The 20,829-nt window shown below is 39.6% G+C and overlaps 2 protein-coding genes and 1 non-coding gene across 3 annotated transcripts; 2 read left to right on the top strand and 1 right to left on the bottom strand.

The window, feature by feature from the left end:
* The first annotated feature begins 13,374 nt into the window (after positions 1-13,374).
* Positions 13,375-16,047, top strand: NCU07305 (hypothetical protein). Its single transcript, XM_957370.2, has 2 exons — positions 13,375-14,906; positions 14,968-16,047. Exons 1-2 carry the CDS (start codon positions 13,606-13,608, stop codon positions 15,203-15,205), a joined length of 1,539 nt encoding a protein of 512 aa, XP_962463.1. The 5' UTR covers positions 13,375-13,605; the 3' UTR covers positions 15,206-16,047.
* Positions 16,048-18,668: 2,621 nt separating this feature from the next.
* Positions 18,669-19,433, top strand: NCU14101. Its single transcript, XR_897898.1, has 2 exons — positions 18,669-18,706; positions 18,831-19,433. It is a non-coding gene; the product is annotated as a ncrg161 (non-coding RNA).
* A 351-nt stretch (positions 19,434-19,784) lies between these two features.
* Positions 19,785-20,734, bottom strand: NCU07306 (hypothetical protein). Its single transcript, XM_957371.2, has 2 exons — positions 20,503-20,734; positions 19,785-20,439 (listed from the first exon to the last, which is right to left on the bottom strand). Exon 2 carries the CDS (start codon positions 20,422-20,424, stop codon positions 19,951-19,953), a length of 474 nt encoding a protein of 157 aa, XP_962464.2. The 5' UTR covers positions 20,425-20,439; positions 20,503-20,734; the 3' UTR covers positions 19,785-19,950.
* Positions 20,735-20,829: the final 95 nt, after the last annotated feature.

The raw sequence follows: 20,829 nt of genomic DNA, 5'->3' as shown, positions 1-20,829 counted from the left end.
ACTTGTGAGAATTGCTGCCACGTACAGCCGGGATTACATGCGCCTGCTAGGCGTTCTGTATTCTTCCGGCCGCTGATACCATCGCCCTGATTGGCATCCCCTCAGCAACCTGACTCCAACCGACTGGGACAAGCGCCAGTTGTTAGCCGTTGTTAATCACCAGCCGGAAGGACGCGGTGTCCGCCGCTATAGGATCTTATGGGTCCGCCTCGTTGCGCTATGCAAAATGCCATTGTTAGGGGCTGTTGGTACGCCAACCACCAAAATGCTGGCCTAGGTTTAATAGACAATAGAGAGAAACAGAGGTCTTGGGAAAAGTACAATGAGTGCTGGGAGTATGGAAGCTGGCTAGAGTATGTTTACAGTGGTGGAAACGCGCTGGCCGATGACAGGAATTGGCTGTATGAAGGCGTTGCCCTGGCAGGATGTCGCGGTATGGAAATCAAACAGGCTTGACGGTTGCGGGTTTCGGGATATGCAAACGGTGGGAAAGACGGTCCCGGTATCATGAAGCAGAGCAACAGCGGCATTACGTCGACGTGAAGATTCTTCGGGCCGAACTTGGACCTTTATACTGCGATGCTCCATGGCAGGTGCTGGTATAGTGTACTCATCGGCGATGACTCGTGGTCAAGATCATGGCAGCAGCAGATCTCAACGAGCGATACTTACGGGACATTGTGGACTTTGACCATTACGGAGTCTGCAGTCTGTCCGGGCATGCCATGACCCAGGCGGGATGAAACCGAAACGCGATGGACGCATCCACTGCCGAAGTGATCGATGTACATACACTAACTAACAAACAAGGAGAAATGATCGATAGAAAAGTCTGTCAGACTTGACACACTCTCTTTTGTTTCTTAACATGCTCGTTGACAGCTGACGGGAGCTGATGTGAGCCCAAGCCCGTACAACAACAGGTTTTGTGTAGCATCTTCAGAAGGTGCAAGAAGAGAAAAGTGAGTGTACTTACCTACCTACCCTCGCTCCCCAAACATTAAATGATACACCAAAGCCACTACTACGAATATTCATAACAAGATAAATCAACGAAACCATGGCCAAAATAGATGAAATAAACTGCAAATTAATGCCCTGTTAATGCTCCTTCTAATTTAATACACTGCTGTAGAATTTCCGGTATTTGGTCAATCCACAAATTGATCTTTTCTTGAGTTAGTGCATCCTATCTTTCTTGGGCCAATTCCTTAACAACCTCGTTATTCCATTTCCCTCTCTTTCTAAGGTATTACTTTAGTAACTACCATGCCTTTTCAATAGGTGAAAAATCTAGTAAATTAGGGCAGTTAAAATAATATTCTAATCCGTTATCCTTTTTCCATTTTTGGACGATATTCAACTTCTTTCCTTCTTTTATTACTCCTCCGTAATTACTATTATTATCCTCTTCTAAAGTAAAATCTTTACTTCTTTTTAATTATTCTCTAATTATCGGATCTAAGATTTTATCCCTATAGACTTTAAAATTTATTTTACTATTGTTATTCTTTAGGATATTATAGAAAATAAGAGGGGATTTGAAATTATAGCCGATAGTAGCCTAAATATAGACTCTTTTCCGATTTTTCTCTTTTGGATCCTCTTTCTTAATAATATAATTAGAGTAATATCTTTCCCAAAGTCTCCTTATAACCTAGACCTTCCTTTGAGGGCCTTATCCGAAATAGTATTCGTTTGAGAAGTAAATTCGCCGCTATGCTTCGGGAGTTGGATATTTCCAGAGTATATCTCTTGCCTATTGTAACCGCCGCTTTTTAAAATTAGGAGAGATATAGGCCTTTTTGCAAGCAATGTATTTCCGGAAGTCTCGCTAACGGATTGCTTTCCTAATTATTTTGCCGCAGTATTTAATATCGAGGCCGGTGTTAGGAGGCTAAGAGCTCGTACACAGAAGCACCTCAGCGGCTGCTGCTCCCCTTCGTCAACCGACGCGTAGGATCACTAACAATAACGCCTATATCGGGTCGGGCTCGCGGGAAGGATAATCCGGCACCGCGCCGAGGCGCTAGATTAGTACGAGGCTCTATAATACTCGTTAGTAGATAAATAGAGTTTATATAAGTATAAAAGAGGTTTAATAAAGTATAATTCATTATAGTCGGTAACTATTAATATATTTTTAAATTAACTCCTAATTTACTGTCCCCTACGTGTAGCTACGACTGTAGTTACTTTAGCCTACTTTTCGCCTACGTTCCTAATAAGTTAATAGCTCTTCCTCCGGGAATTGAACTAATACTATTAAAATGTATATACGTAACGGCCGGTCTATCTCTCGTACCGCCGAAACTACTCCTCGTCCCTCTCGTACTACTACCCCTATAGTTATTATAATTGAGATAGCCTAATTTCCTCTACTATTATTATAATAATATTAGCCTACTATAGAATCTATTAAAGAAAATAGTAATAAAGACTACCCCCCTATATTACCCCGGGCTCCCCGTTCGTACCCCTAAATCTCGGAAGCTAATAAGCTTATACGTAAGTAATAACTATTCGAATTTTAGTTCATTATAATTAAATTCCTCCTTAATTATCTCCCTTTATATATATCCTAATAGGAGTAATTCGCTTTTATAGGCTTCGCTAAATAAGATTCCGTAAGAAACTACCCCCCTATCCCCGCCGGATTCCATTATTAAGACTACTTCTTCTATAATTAAATTTATATTTTTACTATAAATCCCTTTACTACCCCTTTATTAATAATTATTACTATAATTACTTCCTTACTAGCTATAATTATACCGGCTTATATTAAATATTATTTTAAATATAATATTATTAAATTTATTAGCGAAAGTTTCTCCTAATTACGGAATTACTTCTACAATATCGATACGTATTTTTAAAAATACCCCTGTACTTTTCTCTTATTCGCCATTAATTATATTAAAGATAATTCTAAAAACGTATAAATTAAATATATATTAATTCTTTATAATAAGTTTAAATATAATATAGTTCGTAATATACCTACGTAGAGCGACCTCTATACTTTTTTGGAAATTAAATATAATAGTAATACCTAAGTTATTAAATAATCCGCTTTCAATAAATTTGAATGTATATAATAAAGTGCTTTGGAAACCGTTTATAATTTTTATAACTGCTATTATATTGAAGAATTTAATTTATTATATAATTAACTAGAATATATTTAGGTCGTTACTTAGGCTAATTAATTATACCCCCTTTTTAAATAAAGTATCCTCTCAATAGTTAGTATTAATATAATAAACGAAGTAATAGCGTACGTAGAATAGTTAAAAGGCTTAGAAAGTATTGAACCGTCCGTATCGCATTGCTAAAATTAAATATTTTTAAAGTATAATTTATCGTCTTCTTTATTTTTATACCTTTTTACTTCCTTTTTAAATATTCCTTCTTAATTGTCCTATAGTACGAACCTCCCCGAATTTCCCTATCGTCCTCTTACTACTTTCTAAATAAATCCTAATTTTATTTATTCCCTTTATCGCTAGAAAGGTTATACGTATAGCCGGTACACTTAACCGAAATTACCGAATACTTACTATAAATATAATATAATAGGTTATTTTATAGTAATATATCCGAACCGAACTTATTATAATTATAATTAAATTGGCTATTTAGTATAGAATTATCCTATCCCTGCTAACGCCCCTTTATATAGAGCGAATATTAAATTAATTATAGTTAGAGCGGTAATTATAATTATTTAGGATAATATAGGTAGATTATAAATATATTTAGAAATGAGGTTATTAGTAAAGATTTATAGAGATTAGTAGAGTATATGAAGGTTAATAAATTCGGGCGTAAAATTAAATTTAATTAATAGGTATCTATTCTCATTGAATATAAAAATTAATTCTATACCCTATCGTTTTATTAATTTCTCCCTTCGGCTTATTCTTATATATAGTATAATTACCTATTTTATTAAAATACGTAACTCCTATAGTACTAAGCGGATAAAGCGAATTACTTTTATTATAATTAAATCCCCGGCCGTAGAAGTTATCCTCGGTTACTCTTAGCTTTATAAATAGAACCCCGATATTAATTAGTAGCGACGGTCGTTTCGGTTTCGTATTGAGGCCGGTAATCTCGTATTAAGTATAGCCCTAGCGAAAGAAATATATAATGCTATAACTATCTTAGTAGGGCTATAGTAGGATTTAATTCTACTATTAGACCCTTAGGAAATAGTAAGGGTAAAGGAAGGTTTTTACCCTTCTATATATACGAATATCCTATTCGAAATCCCCTCTTCCTTAGCGTTAGAATTTATAACCCTACTTATTATAATAGAATTAACCGAATCGCCTCCGGTCCTTACCCTTCCAATAAAAGTTTTTCGAATAATATTTAATAGTATTTACCCTACCTTAATACCCCCTATAAAACTAATATTACTATAACCCTTAGGGTTACTAAAGGAAATAAAAAGCAAACCCGCTATCCTTAAATTAATTATCCCGCTGGAATATAAAGAATTCTAATTAATATTCAAAACTTCGGCTATACCCCTACCCTAATACAATCGATTAGAATATTATATTAATTTAATCGAAGGGGAATCAGCGCCTTAGGGACCGATTTATATATTAAATATTAAGGAATTAGAAGTATTATACGAATAATTAGCGGAAATACTCTAAAAGGGATAAATTCATCCTTCTATTAGCCTAGCGGGTACTCCTATTATCTTCATCCTAAAAAAGGGTAAAAAGCTAAAGTTCTATATTAATTTTAAAACATTAAATAAAATTACAAAAAAGAATTAAACGGTATTACCCCTTATTTAAGAGATTTTAAATCGGTTATCGTTAATTAAAGTCTTTATAAAATTAGATTTAAAGGATATATACTATAGGATTTAGATTTAAAAAGGAAACAAAGAGAAGATAGCGTTTTATATAAAGTACAGGTACTATAAATTTTTAATTATATTAATAGAATTAGCGAACACACTAGCAATATTTTAAACGTATATTAATAATATATTAGTAGGGTTAATGAATATAATATATATTATTTACTTTAATAATATCCTAATTTATAGTAAGAATAAAAAAGACTATATTAACTACATTAAGGAAGTCCTTTAATAATTATAAAATTATAACTTCTATATAAACCTAAGTAAGTACGAATTTTATATAAAGCGGGTATTATTCTTAAAATATATTATTTCCCTAGAAGGCGTATTAATAGATTTAAAGAGGGTAATAATAATTATAGAATAGGAAATTCCGGCAAACATTTACAATATTTAAGTCTTCTTAAAATTTATAGGATTTTATTAATATTTTATAATATTATACTCTAAAATAACCGCGCCCTTAATAGAATTACTAAAGGGGGATAAACAAAAACTATTCGAATTTATAAAGGAAGTAGAAGAAGCGTTCGTAGAATTTAAAAAACTATTTTAAGAAACTCCTATATTATACTACTTCGATTTAATATTATAAATCCGAATAGAAATAGATATATTAGACTTCGTAATTAGGGTAATTCTTATATAATTATACAATAATAAATAGTACCCGGTAATTTTCTTTTCGAAGAAGAAATTACTAGAGGAAATTAGGTATAGAATTAGGGATAGAGAATTGTTAGTAATTATAAGAGTATTAAAAGTATAAAAATAATACTTATTATATATAAATAAACCGTTTCTAATAATTATAAATCATTTAAATTTATAATATTTTTAAAAGAAGGAATAAGCTAGTACGAAGTAGAATTAGTAAGTATTAAAATTAATAGCGTATAACTTTAGGATTAAATATTATCCAGGAAAATTAAATCCAACGAATAGGTTATTAAAGAAATTATAGTTATAAGGAGAAGAATAGGAGGTAGGGGGCAATTACTTATTAATAAAGGTTATTAAAGGGGGTAAGGAAAAGGGTTAAACGATAAAGGAAAATTAAATATTGAAAGCGCTAGTAAAACAAATAATTTTAATTAAAAAAGAGGTTTAAAGGACGGCGGTAGAAGAAAAGGAATAGCAATAGGATATAAGCGAAATAGAAGAGGGTTGGATATTAAAGGACGAAGGGGTCGAATTACAGAAAAAAAAATAGAATTTATAGGAGGAAGGCGAATTAAATAAGGAGGAGAGGAAGTATAAAGGAATTAAGAATAATAATAAAAAGGATAGAATAGTAAGAAAGAGGGTAAGGTTCGTAAACGAAACCGCTATTAAATTAAAGAGGGAGGACAAAGGTATTATTATAGGAAATATAGGCGGATATATAATAATAGTAAGGGTATAGAAAAACGAAGAATAATTATTACTATTAGGATAATAATTATTAAAAGCGTAGAAGGAGGACCTATTTATTATTAAGGAAATATAGAAGAATAGCGAAGGGAGGAAATAGGCAAAGAATTAAAAAATAAGGGAAAATAGAATTCTATAGTATTAATACTAAATCTATATCCCGGAATAAATATAGGCCGAACTATTCTATACCTACTATAATATAATAATAGCCGGATACCTAAACTAAAAGAAAATATTGAAACGTATTAATTAATTCTATTATTAACCTACTATTATAATCGACGTCGAATTATACGTCCGCGAATATCTAATATACTAGAAGGTTAAACTTTACAACTACCAACTATATAAACTATTAAAATTGTTACTTATCCCTACTATCCCTTAATAAAATATTTTATACAACTTTATTACTAAAGTATTAAAATTATTCAATCCTATATTTAATCGGACTTACAATATAGTCCTTATTATTATTAACCATTTTACTAAATACGCCTTATATATCCCTACGTAGAAAACGATCAACGCCCAACAATTTGCGTTCTTCTTCTAGTAAAACATCTTCTAATAATTTAACCTTCCGAATTCTATTATATCGAATAGAGGCAGCCTTTTTATAAACTAATTTTAAAAAATTTACTACAAACTCTTAAATATCTATAAACGTTTTAATATAATTTAATACCCTTAAACGGACGGATAAATAGAGAAGTAAAATTAAAATTTAGAATTATACCTTCGGATCTTCTATAATATAAAGTAAGTTAATTAAACTAAAAAAAATTATACTAGTACAATAAATATATAATAATTATTTTTATACTACTATTAAAAAATCCCCTTTAAAATTATTCTTTAAATATTATCCTTAGGGACCGGCAGATCCGGAGCGAAGGCGGAGGACGGTCCTCCCAACAATAATTACTAATTAAATTAATAAATTACTTCGTAGGCAATTAAAAATTGTAGTAACCTTGGAAATTATTAATTAAGGGTATATAAAATAATATAATAAAGTTCGGAAGCTAAAGGAATTCGACGTTAGAAACTAAATTTTATTTAATACGAAATATATTAAATAATACCGCCTAAATACTAAATTAATAAATAAATTTTTAGGACCTTTTTAAATTACCAAGGTCGTCGGAGAGAAGAAGATAGTATACCGATTCGTATTCCCCGCGCATTACCAAATCTACCTAATATTCCCTATTACTTTACTAAAACCGTACTATAGGGACCCTACTACAATAATATTACAAAAAGAAATTATAAATATTAAGGAGGATAATATTTAGTACGAAGTCGAAGCGATTATAAAGTATTATAAATCTAACCGCTAATATTAATTTTAAATTAAATAAAAGGGGTATCCGGACAACGAGAATTCGTAGGTTTTATAAGAAGATATAAATTATCCGGACTTACTTAAAGAATATAAAGTTAGGGAAATATAGTAATAGTATATTGGCGGCGGGCTAATTACTAGGTCGATAAGGGTTAGCTAGGTAATAGAAGGAAAATAGTAATTATTTAAGGATATTAAGTAGAGACGTAAAATATAAATATAAACTATAAAATAGAGATATAAAACGTAAATATAAAATATAAAACGTAGATATAAAATATAAGATGTAAAATATAAGACGTAGACGTGAGACGTAAATGTAAGACGTAGACGTAAAGCATAAAGTAGAAACGTAAAATACTAATATAAACTATAAAGTAGAAATATAAGTAGAAATATAAAATATAAATGTAAAATATAAATATAAAACGTAAATATAAAATATAAATATAAAGCGTAGAGTAGAGATATAAAGTAGAAATATAAGAGTGGAGATGTAAAGTAGAAATATAAAGTAGAGATACGAAAGTAGAAATACGAAAGAAGAAACGCAAAATAGAAATGTAAAATAGAAATATTAAATAGGATAAGAGATAGGAAGGGAAGGTAGTTTAATTTAATATAGGATATTAATAAAGTATTAAGTAGAGTATAGCCTATATTTTCTATTATCGCCCTAAATAAAAAATCTTCGGCGGCGTCCGCTATTATTAATATAGAATTAGAACTTACAATTTTAAGAGGAATATTCCTACGTACTATTACGCTTATTAATAATATTCACAAATATTACTTTATACTATTTATTTATAGTCCTCCCTCGCAAATTCTAATAATTCGTCTAATTTCCTATTTATAGACGCTAACCTCCTATTAACTATTTAACGCTAAGGATTATAACTACAATCGGGGGAGGGGGGAATACGAATAAGAATATTTAGTATAGAAATATTTATAAGAGAACCGCTATTACTAATAATAGGATTACTAATAGGAATTACCGGATTAATATTAATATTAGTATTACTAATATTACAATAGTTAAATTTTAAATAGCTTTTACAATTAAAGTTCCTAACTTGGAATATATTAAATAACATTATAAGGAGATTATTATTAATAAGGCGCACTTATATTGTAGTTTAAAATACCGTCGTAAATTAATACAACCGTTGTAAAAGGGGGGTAAGTAGGGGGCTACTAATATTAGTAAAGCGTATAATCTTAATTACTATATCCTATATATTATTTTAGAGATTATAAATACTACGGGGGATTTCGAATATATAGCGGCGTAGCGATAGCGAATACTACGATCTCTTATTGAATTTTGGAAGGAAAAGACGTTAATAAAAAAAAAAAAAAAAAAAAAAAAAAAAAAAAAAAAAAAAAAATAAGAGAGATACTAAAGGGAAGATAGCGTACCTTTAGTCTAACAAGTATATATATTAATTAAATAGAATACTTCGTATAAATTTAGGGTTAGGGCGCTAGCGAACGTTTGGATTAAAGTAACACTATATCTTAAGTAAGCAAAGGGGCGGATATTACTAAAGGATAGGAAAGGAGTAGCTAATTAAAGGTTAATAATAAATATAAGGTAAGAAGAGGGAGAGAACGGAGCGAAAAGAAAAAAAACGGAGAGGAGAAGCAAATATACTAGTCGGGCTTATAAGGGAAATAGGAATTAGTACGTAGGTATATAGTAAAGATACGTACGTCCGTAGTAAAGGCCGGCTTAAGCGAGGGGGTAATTAAAGTAGCTATAGAATTAAAGGAGGGGGTAATAAATATAATTATAAAAGTAAGGATAGAAGGAAGAAGAGAGGAGAGGCGAAAAGGGTAGGCGGTAAGGGTATTATATAAATAAAAGAGGAGGTCTTTATATAAATATAAATTAAAGTAAGTAAATATAATTTTAGGCAGGCGAATATAAAATAATATAGGGTAAGAAGAGTATTAAATAATTATATAGGCGGTAAGAAAGAGTAAATGGAAGGATAAAATGAAAATAATAATTAGAAGGGGAAGGATAGGATGGGTAGGTAATAGTAGCGGCTATAAAAAGGTAGGAGAGAAAGGCGGAAAATAGGAAGGTATATAATTCGGATTATAATAGGGAGAGCGGGGGTAATAATTAAGAGTTATATTATTAGAACGAAGAAAGTAATACGAAGAATAAAGTGAGGGCAATAGGGAAGCGATTAGGAAGGAATAATATAAGTGAAGGAGGTTTATAGAGGAAGTAATATATAGAGTTATAGGAGGTAAAGGAAAGAAACGAAGGTCCCGAGGATAGAACTTATAGGGAGGGGGATCGTATTTAGGAATTGTAGTAAATCGTAGTAAGTACGAATAAGGGAGAATAGCTTACGAAAGGAGCTTTGGAATTCGATTACATAGGTATTACGTAGTAAGCGCGAATAATAGAGAATATTTAGTAAGAGGAATTACGGAGTGTGATTATATTAGTATTTTAAAGTATTTATTAATACTTTTAAATTCGGTGTAGTACTCTTTATTAAGTAAAATAATACTTACTACTTTATATACTTACGGGATAATAGCCTTAGATAGTCGGGAACCTAACTAATTTTTTAAATTTAATACCAGTTTCGTATCTATATTAGAATTTATAAGAATAGACATTACAATACCGATATTCTAACGGGCAGAACGCTAGCGCTTTAAATTTATTACCGGTTTCGTATCCGCATTAGAATTTATAAGAATAGATATTATAATACCAATATACTAGCGGGCGGCTTCGTACCTATATTTGGAGCTTATAAGAATAGATATTACAATACCGATATTCTAGCGGGCGGTTCGTTATATTTAGAATTTATAAGAATAGATATTACAATACTAATATTTTAGCGGGCGGCTTCGTATCCGTATTTAGAATTCGTAAGAATGGATATTACAATATTAATATTTTAACGGGCGGTTTTATATCCGTATTTAGAATTTAGGAGAATAGATATTACAATATTAATGTTCTAGCGGGCGGTTCGCTACATTTGGAGCTCATAAAAATAGATATTACAATACTAATATTTTAGTAGGCGGCTTCGTATCCGTATTTGGAGTTTATGAGAATAGATATTACAATGCCGATATTCTAGTGGGCGGCTTTGTATTTATATTTGGAGCTTAGGAGAATAGATATTACAATACTAATATTCTAGCGGGCGGCTTTGTATTTATATTTGGAATTTAGGAGAAGGGATATTACAATACTAATATTCTAGTGGGCGGTTTGCTAATGGCGAAGCGGCTATAATATCCGGGATATAGCGTCGGCGGCTATTACGAATAATGGTTCGCTTAAATTAAGGGGCGAAGACTTTGTACTTTCGTTAGTAATATAGCCCGATAATATTATAATAGTATAATATTAATGCCCTCCGCTACTTAATTAGGATTTATTATAAATTGCGAAGGTTCCGAAGATAGAACCTATAAGGGGGGGGGGTTATATTAGGAGGCTAAGAGTTTGTATATAGAAGTACCTTAGTGGCTATTACTCCCCTTCGTTAACCGACGTATAGGATTACTAACAATAACGCCTATATCGGGTTGGGTTCGTAGGAAGGATAATCCGGCACTGCGCCGAGGCGCCAGACTAGTATAAAGTTTTATAATATTTATTAACGGATGAATAGAGTTTATATAGGTATAAAAGAGGTTTAATAGAGCGTAGTTTATTATAGTCGGTAATTATTAATATATCTTTGGATTGACCCCTAATTTGCCGTCCCCTACGTGTGGCTACGACCGTAGTCACCTCAGCCTACCTTTCGCCTACGTTCCTGACAGCCGGCTACTGTAAGAAGGCCTTCCTAAGGGATAGTCCTTGCATTAAAGCCTTCGTTCTCGAGAAATTTCTCAATAATAGCAATGTTTTTAGAAGAAAGCTTTCTCCTTCTTCCTCTTCTTTCTAGATAAGTAGAATAAAAGGTCCGGCTATCGTCTTGGTCTTTATTCTTAAGGATCCGCCATCCGGCTGTATAGGAAATGCCGTGCTTTTTAAAGAGGTCTGACTTGAAGTAGACTTCGCCTTTTCTTTTACGGTCGTTGAAGGCGCTAATGAAGCGGTTTTTCTTATGGTAGAATAATGAGGTGCTCCCATTGCGAATAGTTATGGTGAATGATCATTTTTGCTAAGAAAAGACTAAGAAAAAGGATCGTGGTAAATGCCAAAAGTTGATGTTTATATTGATGTTTACCTCGATGATGGTTGCCAAGGCCGGGCTGCAGGGGGTCTGCCTTGTTTTAGTGTATTATTTAATATTTGGGGAGCGAGCTACCCTAGAGGTAGGTTGTCTTAGTCTCTGAACAGACCCCATCTGCCTCGTCCACCTGGAGGCAGTGCAGACTGGCCAATCAAAGCAAAGGTGCTTCGCCAATGGCTGACGGGCCATTTTCTGGCCACTCACTATGCCCTGATCCGAGTCCTTTCTGATTTATTTTAGCCGACCCGACCTGCGAGGCCCGACTAGAACATCACCCACCACGACGACGTTCACTTTGCGCCGATTGGGTTGCTGCTGAATGTGCGCTCTATCTTTTACACTACCGAATTACCCTTCATCGCCAGTCGCCCTTTGCCCCAATAAATGGGGACCCGTTCTTGGACAAGTCCGTGATCCAGATCAGATGGTGGTGTGCTCGTCGTCGTCGTCGTCGTTCGTCGTCCTCGTTGTCAGACAACCCAGATCCCCTCGAGACAGATGGCGAAAAGAAAGCCCATTGTGACGGGTTCGAGACAGTAAAAATGGGGAACCTTGGATCCCCAGAGAGATGGGCCTCGATGTTGCAGGCTGTTGTGCCCATGTCTTGATCCAGGTCCTGTTGTTTGTTGTCTTGGCAGTGCGTTCTCTGAGTATTTCGGCGTCATAACACGGTACAACCTCAAAGTGTACCGGGTCTGCGGCTGTGTGTACGAGTGAGTGTACAGGCAGTTCAATGGATGTCGTAGCCGGTCTTGTTGTCTGGTTGTGCTTGGGTTGCCCAGTCACCGTTGCAAGATAGGAGTGAAGGTTGTTGAGGATCTCCTTGTTACATGCCCATCATCACCATCACCATCATGATCTTGCTCTCTCCACTGCTTGCTGCAGCTTCAACATTGTCTCCGATATCGATATTGTCCCCGCCTCCTCTTTATACAATTCGCTCCACGCTACTCTGTCTGGGCTGACGAGTCAAATGCCAGTCCAAAAGAGCTTCTGACAACGGCACTCTTACACCAACAGCGCGGGCGAGACAGACGATGCCAACAGGTCTGCCCATTTAAAACGCATCTCCCCGCGTTTAATGCCCAAACAGGCCTGGCGCGAAAAGGAGCATGAGAAAATGAGTGAGCAACAATTCGAGCCAAGCGGCAGTTTGTTACCGAAAACACCGACTACGTATCTCGACACTCTTTGGTCTGCACGTCGCAGCCCCGGCTCGTCGTATGCAGCAGACTCTGAAAAGACACTTGGAGCCATTCGCAGTCGCCAATCCCATCCGCTGCCCCTGCCTCCCACTGCTTTCCCACTGGTCCCTCGCGGGTCTTCCACTGACGTCCCCTGTATCCCCTGGCCCAGTCCACCACGCTTGTACACTCCAGCAAAGTTCGAGTCTGACAAGTGGACTGAAGAGAATCGGCCCAACCCACAACCCACTTTGCCCACCCTACCGACGACCCGTTCTCCCCGTCCTGGCCCCGTCCTGCCTCTTGAGCCCCACGCCCCGGGAGCCATCTCCGACTCTCACGCAACATGAGGCCTTTTGATATAAGTCCTGGAGTGCTCCCCGTACCGTCCCACGACCGCTTCTGCTCTGACCCCTCCTCCCCACATCTCCATTCACACAATCAGACCGCAACGTTGAACGTTCATTCCTCTTCACTTCTTAACTTTTCAACACATAGCCAGCCCAGACATCCACAACCATGTCGTCAAGTCATAGAAGACAAGGCTCGAGCCAGAGCACTTCCAGTGGCCACTCTCACCAGCAGAGCCACGACTCGTTCGAGTCCCACCTCACTCACTCTACCGCCCCTACTTCGCTCTATTCCACTCAGGACCACTACTTCTCAGACCACAAGGCTATGGGCACGTCGACAAGGCCGGAGGAAGACCTGTATACTCCCTCTTCTTACCACCACTCGCAACCCAAGCCATATGTCTACCAGGACGATGTCAGCCCAGCCACTTCGCTCTACCCCCGTTCCTCGGTAGAGACCTACGCCTCCACGACAGCCTCATCCCAGGATCTCGACGCCATGGACCTTGATGACGAATCACCCGTGGTGCAGGCCGAGGACACCAGCATCCCGCCGCTCCCCACGTACCGCCGTGAACTTGTGGAACCCAACGTCCGGGCAACCACCCCTCAGGATTTCGCCAAGCTCTTCCCCTCGCTCAACCGCCTCTCCATCCGTCACGATGAATACACGTCGGACGGGAACATGAACTTGCGCATCGACACTGTCGTCACTGGCCGCAGAAGAACCGTCTATCAACTCTTCCATCTGCGCATGTACGACTTGGCCAAGCGCGAATTCTCTCTGCGCCGGTACTGCCGTGACTCCGGGCGCGAGGTCTGCAACTCGAAGCGCAAGTACGCCGAGTCGTCAACGGCGGCCAAGGCCAAGTCTAGGGCTGCCTCCAGGGATGATGTCAACAAGAGCCACCACCACGATCGCCCCAACTTGAAGCGCTCAATGTCGACGGCCATCAAGACGCTCAGTGCTGCGACCAAGTCCAAGCCCGTCCTCCGGCGCACACCAACGTCTGGTGCTGCATCTATTTGCTCCAGCCGACCCAACACCAGCGACTCGTGCTACGGTGACGATGAGTTGTGCAACCACAGCAACTCTTCGCGCATGTCTCTCAGTTCCAAGGGCAAGACACACCGTGCCATTCCCACCAACACCATCAAGCTTGAATTCAGCAACTATGCCCGTGTTGATGTGCACCGCCGCGGTGGTAAGAACAACAAGCGGTACGAGTTTGAGTGGTGGGGTCACAACTATGCCTGGAAGCGTTCTGTCGACAAACAGATGGGGGGTCAAGTTTCATTCCACCTCATCCGCGACGGAAACCTCAGCGCCCCGGTCGCCCACATTGTTCCCGAGACTCGATCGCCCGCTCAGGTTGATGCCGACGAGCGCGCTGGCGGGTGGGTTCCCCCATGCTTCATGTGGATCGCTGATGAGACAATCATTGATGCTGTCACCGATGTTGCTGAGTAAGTTTTCCGAATACCCGGTAAAAGGAAGATTGAACATCCTCTAATCCTATTTGACTAGTGTTATCATGGCTTCTGGCCTCATGGCTCTTGTCGACGATTGCATCAAGGAGAAGTGGCAGACCTCCAGGAAGGTCCATCGCATCCCCGTGCCATTGACCCACAAGACCGTCAGCCTTCCTAGTATTGACGCCAGCCCACGATCCATCATGCAGCACGTGTTCGGTCGGCGGCACTCGCAAACTCAGTCTCACCAACCTACCCCGATGCGGCTTGATCAACCCATAGCAGCCTGCTAAACAATGTTTTTCACTTCACCAATGGTTATTGCGGTCCTCACCGGTTCAATCTCCTTTGTCAGTATCAACGATAAACTTTGCGATTCACATCGGCTTTCTTTTATTGTTTTACGTTCAACATTTTCTTACGCGTTACGATATTGAGCAGTTCTGGCGTTATCACAATTGATTTTTACCTACGATTTATCATGAAAAGCGGGAGGATCAAGCATTGCGTTTCAATTTTTTTTTCTTTTTTTTTTATGTCTTTCGAGAAGAGTCTGGAAACCCAGATTACCTGCATATGCGCGGTGTTCATTTTTCTTCAATTTTCTTCAATTTCTTTTTCTCGTTCTGTGGTGGCTCGAGTCAGATGACGTGAGCGACGTATTGCCATGGGCTGGCTTTCTTGCTTTTCTATCTTACGATCTTATGGTTATGACATTAGGAATCAGCATCGCATTTTACTTTCGTTCAACATTTAGAGATGGAATGGCACACAACGAAGCACGGTTGCTGGTTAACTGCTGCGACATACTGGGGTTTTTTCAAGAATCAACATGGTATTACTATTACCAACTTTCTAAATCACGATGGACTGGTTCCCGGGTTTGGTCACTGGACAATTCTCTTCTTTTTGTACACCGATCGGGCGGTAGTGCGCGCACTGGGCTGGTCCCAGGTGGCATATCAACGTTTCGGCAAAACGGGGGAGGCGGATGCGGGAGAGTGAAGAAGAAAATGGGAGGATGCAGAGTTTGGAAAGATGAAGAACGAGTCGAGTTGATGGGATGTATAGCGTATAGTGGAAAACATCGAAATACGATAATGTCTGGTGTTTAAATTGACCATTTCTACTTACCAACTGACTTTCATTCTCTCTGCATCTCGCTTTGACACCGTGAGCTGGTCAAAAAAAAAAAAAAAAAAAAGTCACGGGACATGACACCGCTGAATGGCCAGTACACACAAGCCGCTAATCTGATAGACGCAGGTCTAGAACACGCACACAAATCAGGCAGAATTCAGGGTCGGCTTTGAAGCATAGAGGGTCGCAGGTATTCGGATCCACCTATCGCTCGTCATAGCAGCGGAGAGAGAGCCAAGTAAGACAAGACCCTTTGTGAAAACTCGGTGAGAACCGGTGAGATCTACAGCGGAACTGAGGTGGTACTCAAGTGACGTGAAGGGACCGTCTTCAAGTCGTCAGCCCAGTCGGGAGCGCAGGAAGGCGGTGGATGATGGCGGAGTATGCTGTGGGCTTTTGAAACACTAGCGCGAAAGAAGGATTAAAAAAAAAAAGTGTAGAGGACAGAAGAAGACGGAACGAAGGAAACGAAAGAAAGGGAAAAACAGGGGACGGCCCGCGTCTCTCCATTTCCCACTAACAACCTTCACTGTGACGAAACGAAACGAAACGAAACGAAACATTGCGGGAGCCGTACCCACACTTTGGAACCTCTTCCGTTCGGTTCGCCCGGTTTGGGTTGTGCCAAAACGTTGTTGGGGAGGGGGGGAAACAGCGAACCATTCAGAGTTCTGGATGCCGGTTTGCCCAATATGCAAGTTGAAAATCACTAACTGACTAGTGTAGTGTAGTGTATTGACTTTTTTGACACTGAACTTATCAACTCACCGCCCGTCGATCCCCAGAACTGCCAAGCAGGGGGGGGGGGGGGGGGGGGGCTTATTTGGATGCCATCGCAACAGCGGAATGCGGCTTAGACGTAGTATATTTTAGGTGAGGATGAGTGAGAAGCCTGATGACCAGCTTTTACGAAGTGGTATTTGACGTGAGTTTGACTAGGTAAGGCTGAGTTCGCCTGTCGATATTTTTGGTTATGGCGGTAAGTAGTGGAGGTGTAACTGTTGATGGCGATGGTACCCGTAGCTATCGTGGTTACCTATGTACGTTGTGGTGATCAGGTCTAGCAAGAAGCAAATCCAGCTTTTTTTGCTATTCGGTCTGCCGTCTCCCAATGTCACATAAAAAAAATAGTATCAACCTTCGAATTCTCATACAGTCTACCAGAATGTCGGTATTCTATGTGACCGAATCCCGTAGGTCGGAAATTGATACATGTACTTGTAGAAACTGCGGGGGGCATTGCGTCCAGTTGACACATTTTCGTTGCCCATGGGGAAAGTACGACTATTCTAATTGAAATCCTGGGGAAACTGAGCAGATACCATCATATGCAAGCCATGTATGTGCTTCACGGGTATGTTCCACGGCATTGGGAAACGAGAGAAAAAGATTGGTTCGGTGAGTGGCTTGCCAAATCATTAATTCCATTGATTGATGTGTTGTTCTTGCCTTCCAATGCGTCTTCAAATGCACAGGGGCGCAGGCAGGCAGGCAGGCAGGCAGGCAGGGAGGCAGGCAGGCAGGCAGGCAGGCAGGGAGGCAGGGCTGATGATGACGGTTTCCGATAACATGGGAGTCTTCTTCCGACAGGGACGGACGGACGACAACGGACGTTTGCGCGCACCCGCAATGACGGAATTGAACTTATGAAATTCCGGGCTAGGCCTTTTGAGTTTTGACTTTCATCCCTTGTTCAACCCCCCGACAACCAGTTCCCCGGGTCCCATGGGAAGTCGTCACGTTGCCTCACTTGGGATACTCCAACAGTTCGTCTGATTATGATCGTAGATTTGCGACGGGTTCCGGGCCCGCCGGTTCCGGGACCGGTCCCGGCTCAGAAATTGTAATTCCGTGATTACGTGGACTGAGCGTTCATCAAGTAACGGATGTCACAGTTGGTGACAATCATGCTGCATGAACTTCTCTTCACAGCCATGTTCCTGTTTCGAACTTGCTCACTCCCTCATATAATATCGGTCAATCAGTTATTGGAGTTTCCCTAACACTCAGCGTGCGTCGATTGCCCATTGATGGCTTCTGTACACTCCCCCGGGAACGCCGCCTATGTCATGGATGTGCAATCAGCTTTGAGGAGTTTTGTCAATCGTCGATTACCATGTTCTCCGTTCAAGACAAGTTGCTGTCAATCAGGTATGTCTTTCAGGTATGTCTGATACCTTTCTTTTCTAGCTAGTGTTCCCCAGACAGAATAAGGTATGCTACATGTATTTATTGCTGCTGCTGCCGTTGCAGCACCCTGCAGTTGGCCATTCGTTCGTTCCTACGACCGAACATACAGCATAATGCTTCTAAATTGTGGTATACAAATGTCCCGTTTCCATAGCCGTGCTCTGTACACATCGGGACTGCTGTACCCTTCATTCACCCCAGCATTACTGTCGCGTGATGACATTTATCGTACATATCGTGAGGTACATATTGCATTATATGATGCATAAGCCATGGGGAGACGCTGTGTGATGCTTTTCAGACTTCAGCCTGGAAATCTTTTGTTGCTTTTTTTCTGAAAAGACATGCTCAAAATCTGCCACATGGCATCCCGAGACCTCGCATGCCTTTCTAGACACCTCCTTACCCGCAGGAGGATGAAAGCCCTTTGATGTTTACAGGGAAAATGAGACATTCTCAGACAGGTACGTATGGCTAAAGTGTCTGTGTTTCCTTGGCTTTTTCTCCTTCTTTTCTCTCTCCCTCAACTCAGCTATCTCAGCTTGGATACCGAGACATAAACAAGAAGAGAGCTGAACGAAACGAAAGAAATGCGCAAGTTGGCATCAAGAAACAGGAACGGACATCATCTACTCTACACAGTAGTCACACGCAACCTCCCGGCCTCGAGGCTTCAGGGACAGTCGATGACGCTGATTTGTGCCACGGAAGCAGATAAAAGAGCATGTAGCCAGTAAGTCATAATGATAAGCCGCCTCTGGTCAGGCTGACCTGTGGTTGCTCGAGGCATTGTTACTGTTTTGTTTCTCATTTTATTTCTTCTCCCATTCCTCTTCGGTTTCTCTTGATGCCATGCTCAACTTCACATATGCGAAATACCGAATCAGCTCCGTTGAAGTTCTCAAACGGCGATGTTCCGATTTATGGCGTGGTTTGAAGGACCTGGGCAGACACATGACGGTTTTAGTTATACAGCGACGTATGTAATGGTGCTCCGAGGTTCCGACTTCCGATCGTGTTCCCCAAAGGCACTCGAAGCCCGTTAGAAGTTTTAGAGATGATCTCCTGTTGGGTGTCCGGAACCTATGAATATGGCCAGAGCCCCAGCATAACGAATGCATAGGTAGTTACCTCTATATACGTAGTTGGAGGGCTGGAGAGCGGGCCGACTATATAAAACCCACATGACGGCGTTATATGAAAGCAAAAGTATCAAAACATGCAGTGTTGTGCCTTCCATGCGCTGTTTTGTCTTGCAGTGTCTTCGTTCAAGCATCCACGAGACCGACAGTTCGAAGAACGCTGCGGCCTGAAAGTGCGGGTGCACAAGATTGTAGTGAGATTACGCAACAATGAATGTGGTAATCCAGTTGTAAATACATCGCAGTACCATGGGATTCAATTCTTGAGCTAGGAGACAAGTAAGTTAATTATTCACGTAATATTTCCATGAGCATATTGAAGAGTGAACAGCGGATGCAAACCCGCGAAATAGTCCGACGAGGCAAAAAGCAGTGTCATCACCAGAACCGCATTATCAAACCGGTCTTCAGCGCTGGAATATTGTATTCAAAAGCAAGCCACCGCTGGTGCTACGGTATAAACAGTTGGTACACTTCCCTTCTCCATAATTTCTTCTGTTTTCTAGTTCGCCAATGTTTGTGCTTTCTTATCTCCTTCTGCTATCTCGTCTCCTTCGCCATCGGTTTCAGGCCCAGGGGCCAGGGGCTCGGTCATCTCCCTTCATCGCTTCCACCATCTCCTGGTGCTGCTTCAGCCGAGCAAGCCGGTAGTCCAAGTATTGCGCGCAATGAACCATCATCTGTTTGACCCACTCTTCCCAGGCTTCAAGATAACAAAGTAATGCCATCTCAAAGACACTCGGCAATTGCTCCCTCACAGACCGCAGAAGCTCATCATTGAACCGGTTTACGGGAAACAGGCATCCATACGCCATCGACCATATGTGAGCCTCTACAGGGACTGGCGAGTTCGACAATATACGTGTCGCGAATTTTATATAATTAACCACCTTTGCATACCCAGGCTCCTTGTTGAGTGCGTAGCCTGGCGAAGGGTTATGTTCATTTTCGCCAAGCGATTGTTTGAACGCATGTATTTTGCCGAGAGCCCATCTGCGCCGCTGAACTTCGTCGTTTTTCCTGATTGCCTCTTTGTTCATGGCCGGAAAGTAAGTCTGGTATAATTCAGCGTTAGCGCTGCGTAGCATGATTCCCAGTCAAGATCATCGGGTACTTACGGGGATAGAAAAGGCCCAGTGTTCTTTCCAAGGAAAGGGGTCCGTCGCAGACAATGGCCGAGACCGCGCGCAATGATAATGTTCGAATGTTGATATACTTCTCCGTGATGTTTCGCGTATGCGCACTCGTGATGACCGGCGTTGGTTCGTTGATGAGATAATATTCCAAGCTGAAGGTTATTATGGCGGGAGAGTGATGACTGATCCTCTATTGCTGCTTGACAGTCTGTCGATATGGTGTAGTTGATATTGTGTTGATGTTTTCTACAAGATGCAAATCATGGGTAATTACTTGATCTAGACAGCGTAGAAACTGCTCTTGACGAG

Source organism: Neurospora crassa, linkage group IV (genome assembly GCF_000182925.2).
Source record: "Neurospora crassa OR74A linkage group IV, whole genome shotgun sequence".
In the NCBI taxonomy this organism is placed as follows: domain Eukaryota; kingdom Fungi; phylum Ascomycota; class Sordariomycetes; order Sordariales; family Sordariaceae; genus Neurospora; species Neurospora crassa.
Note: the sequence above shows the minus strand (reverse complement) of the source record. Positions and strands in the feature narration are given on the sequence as shown.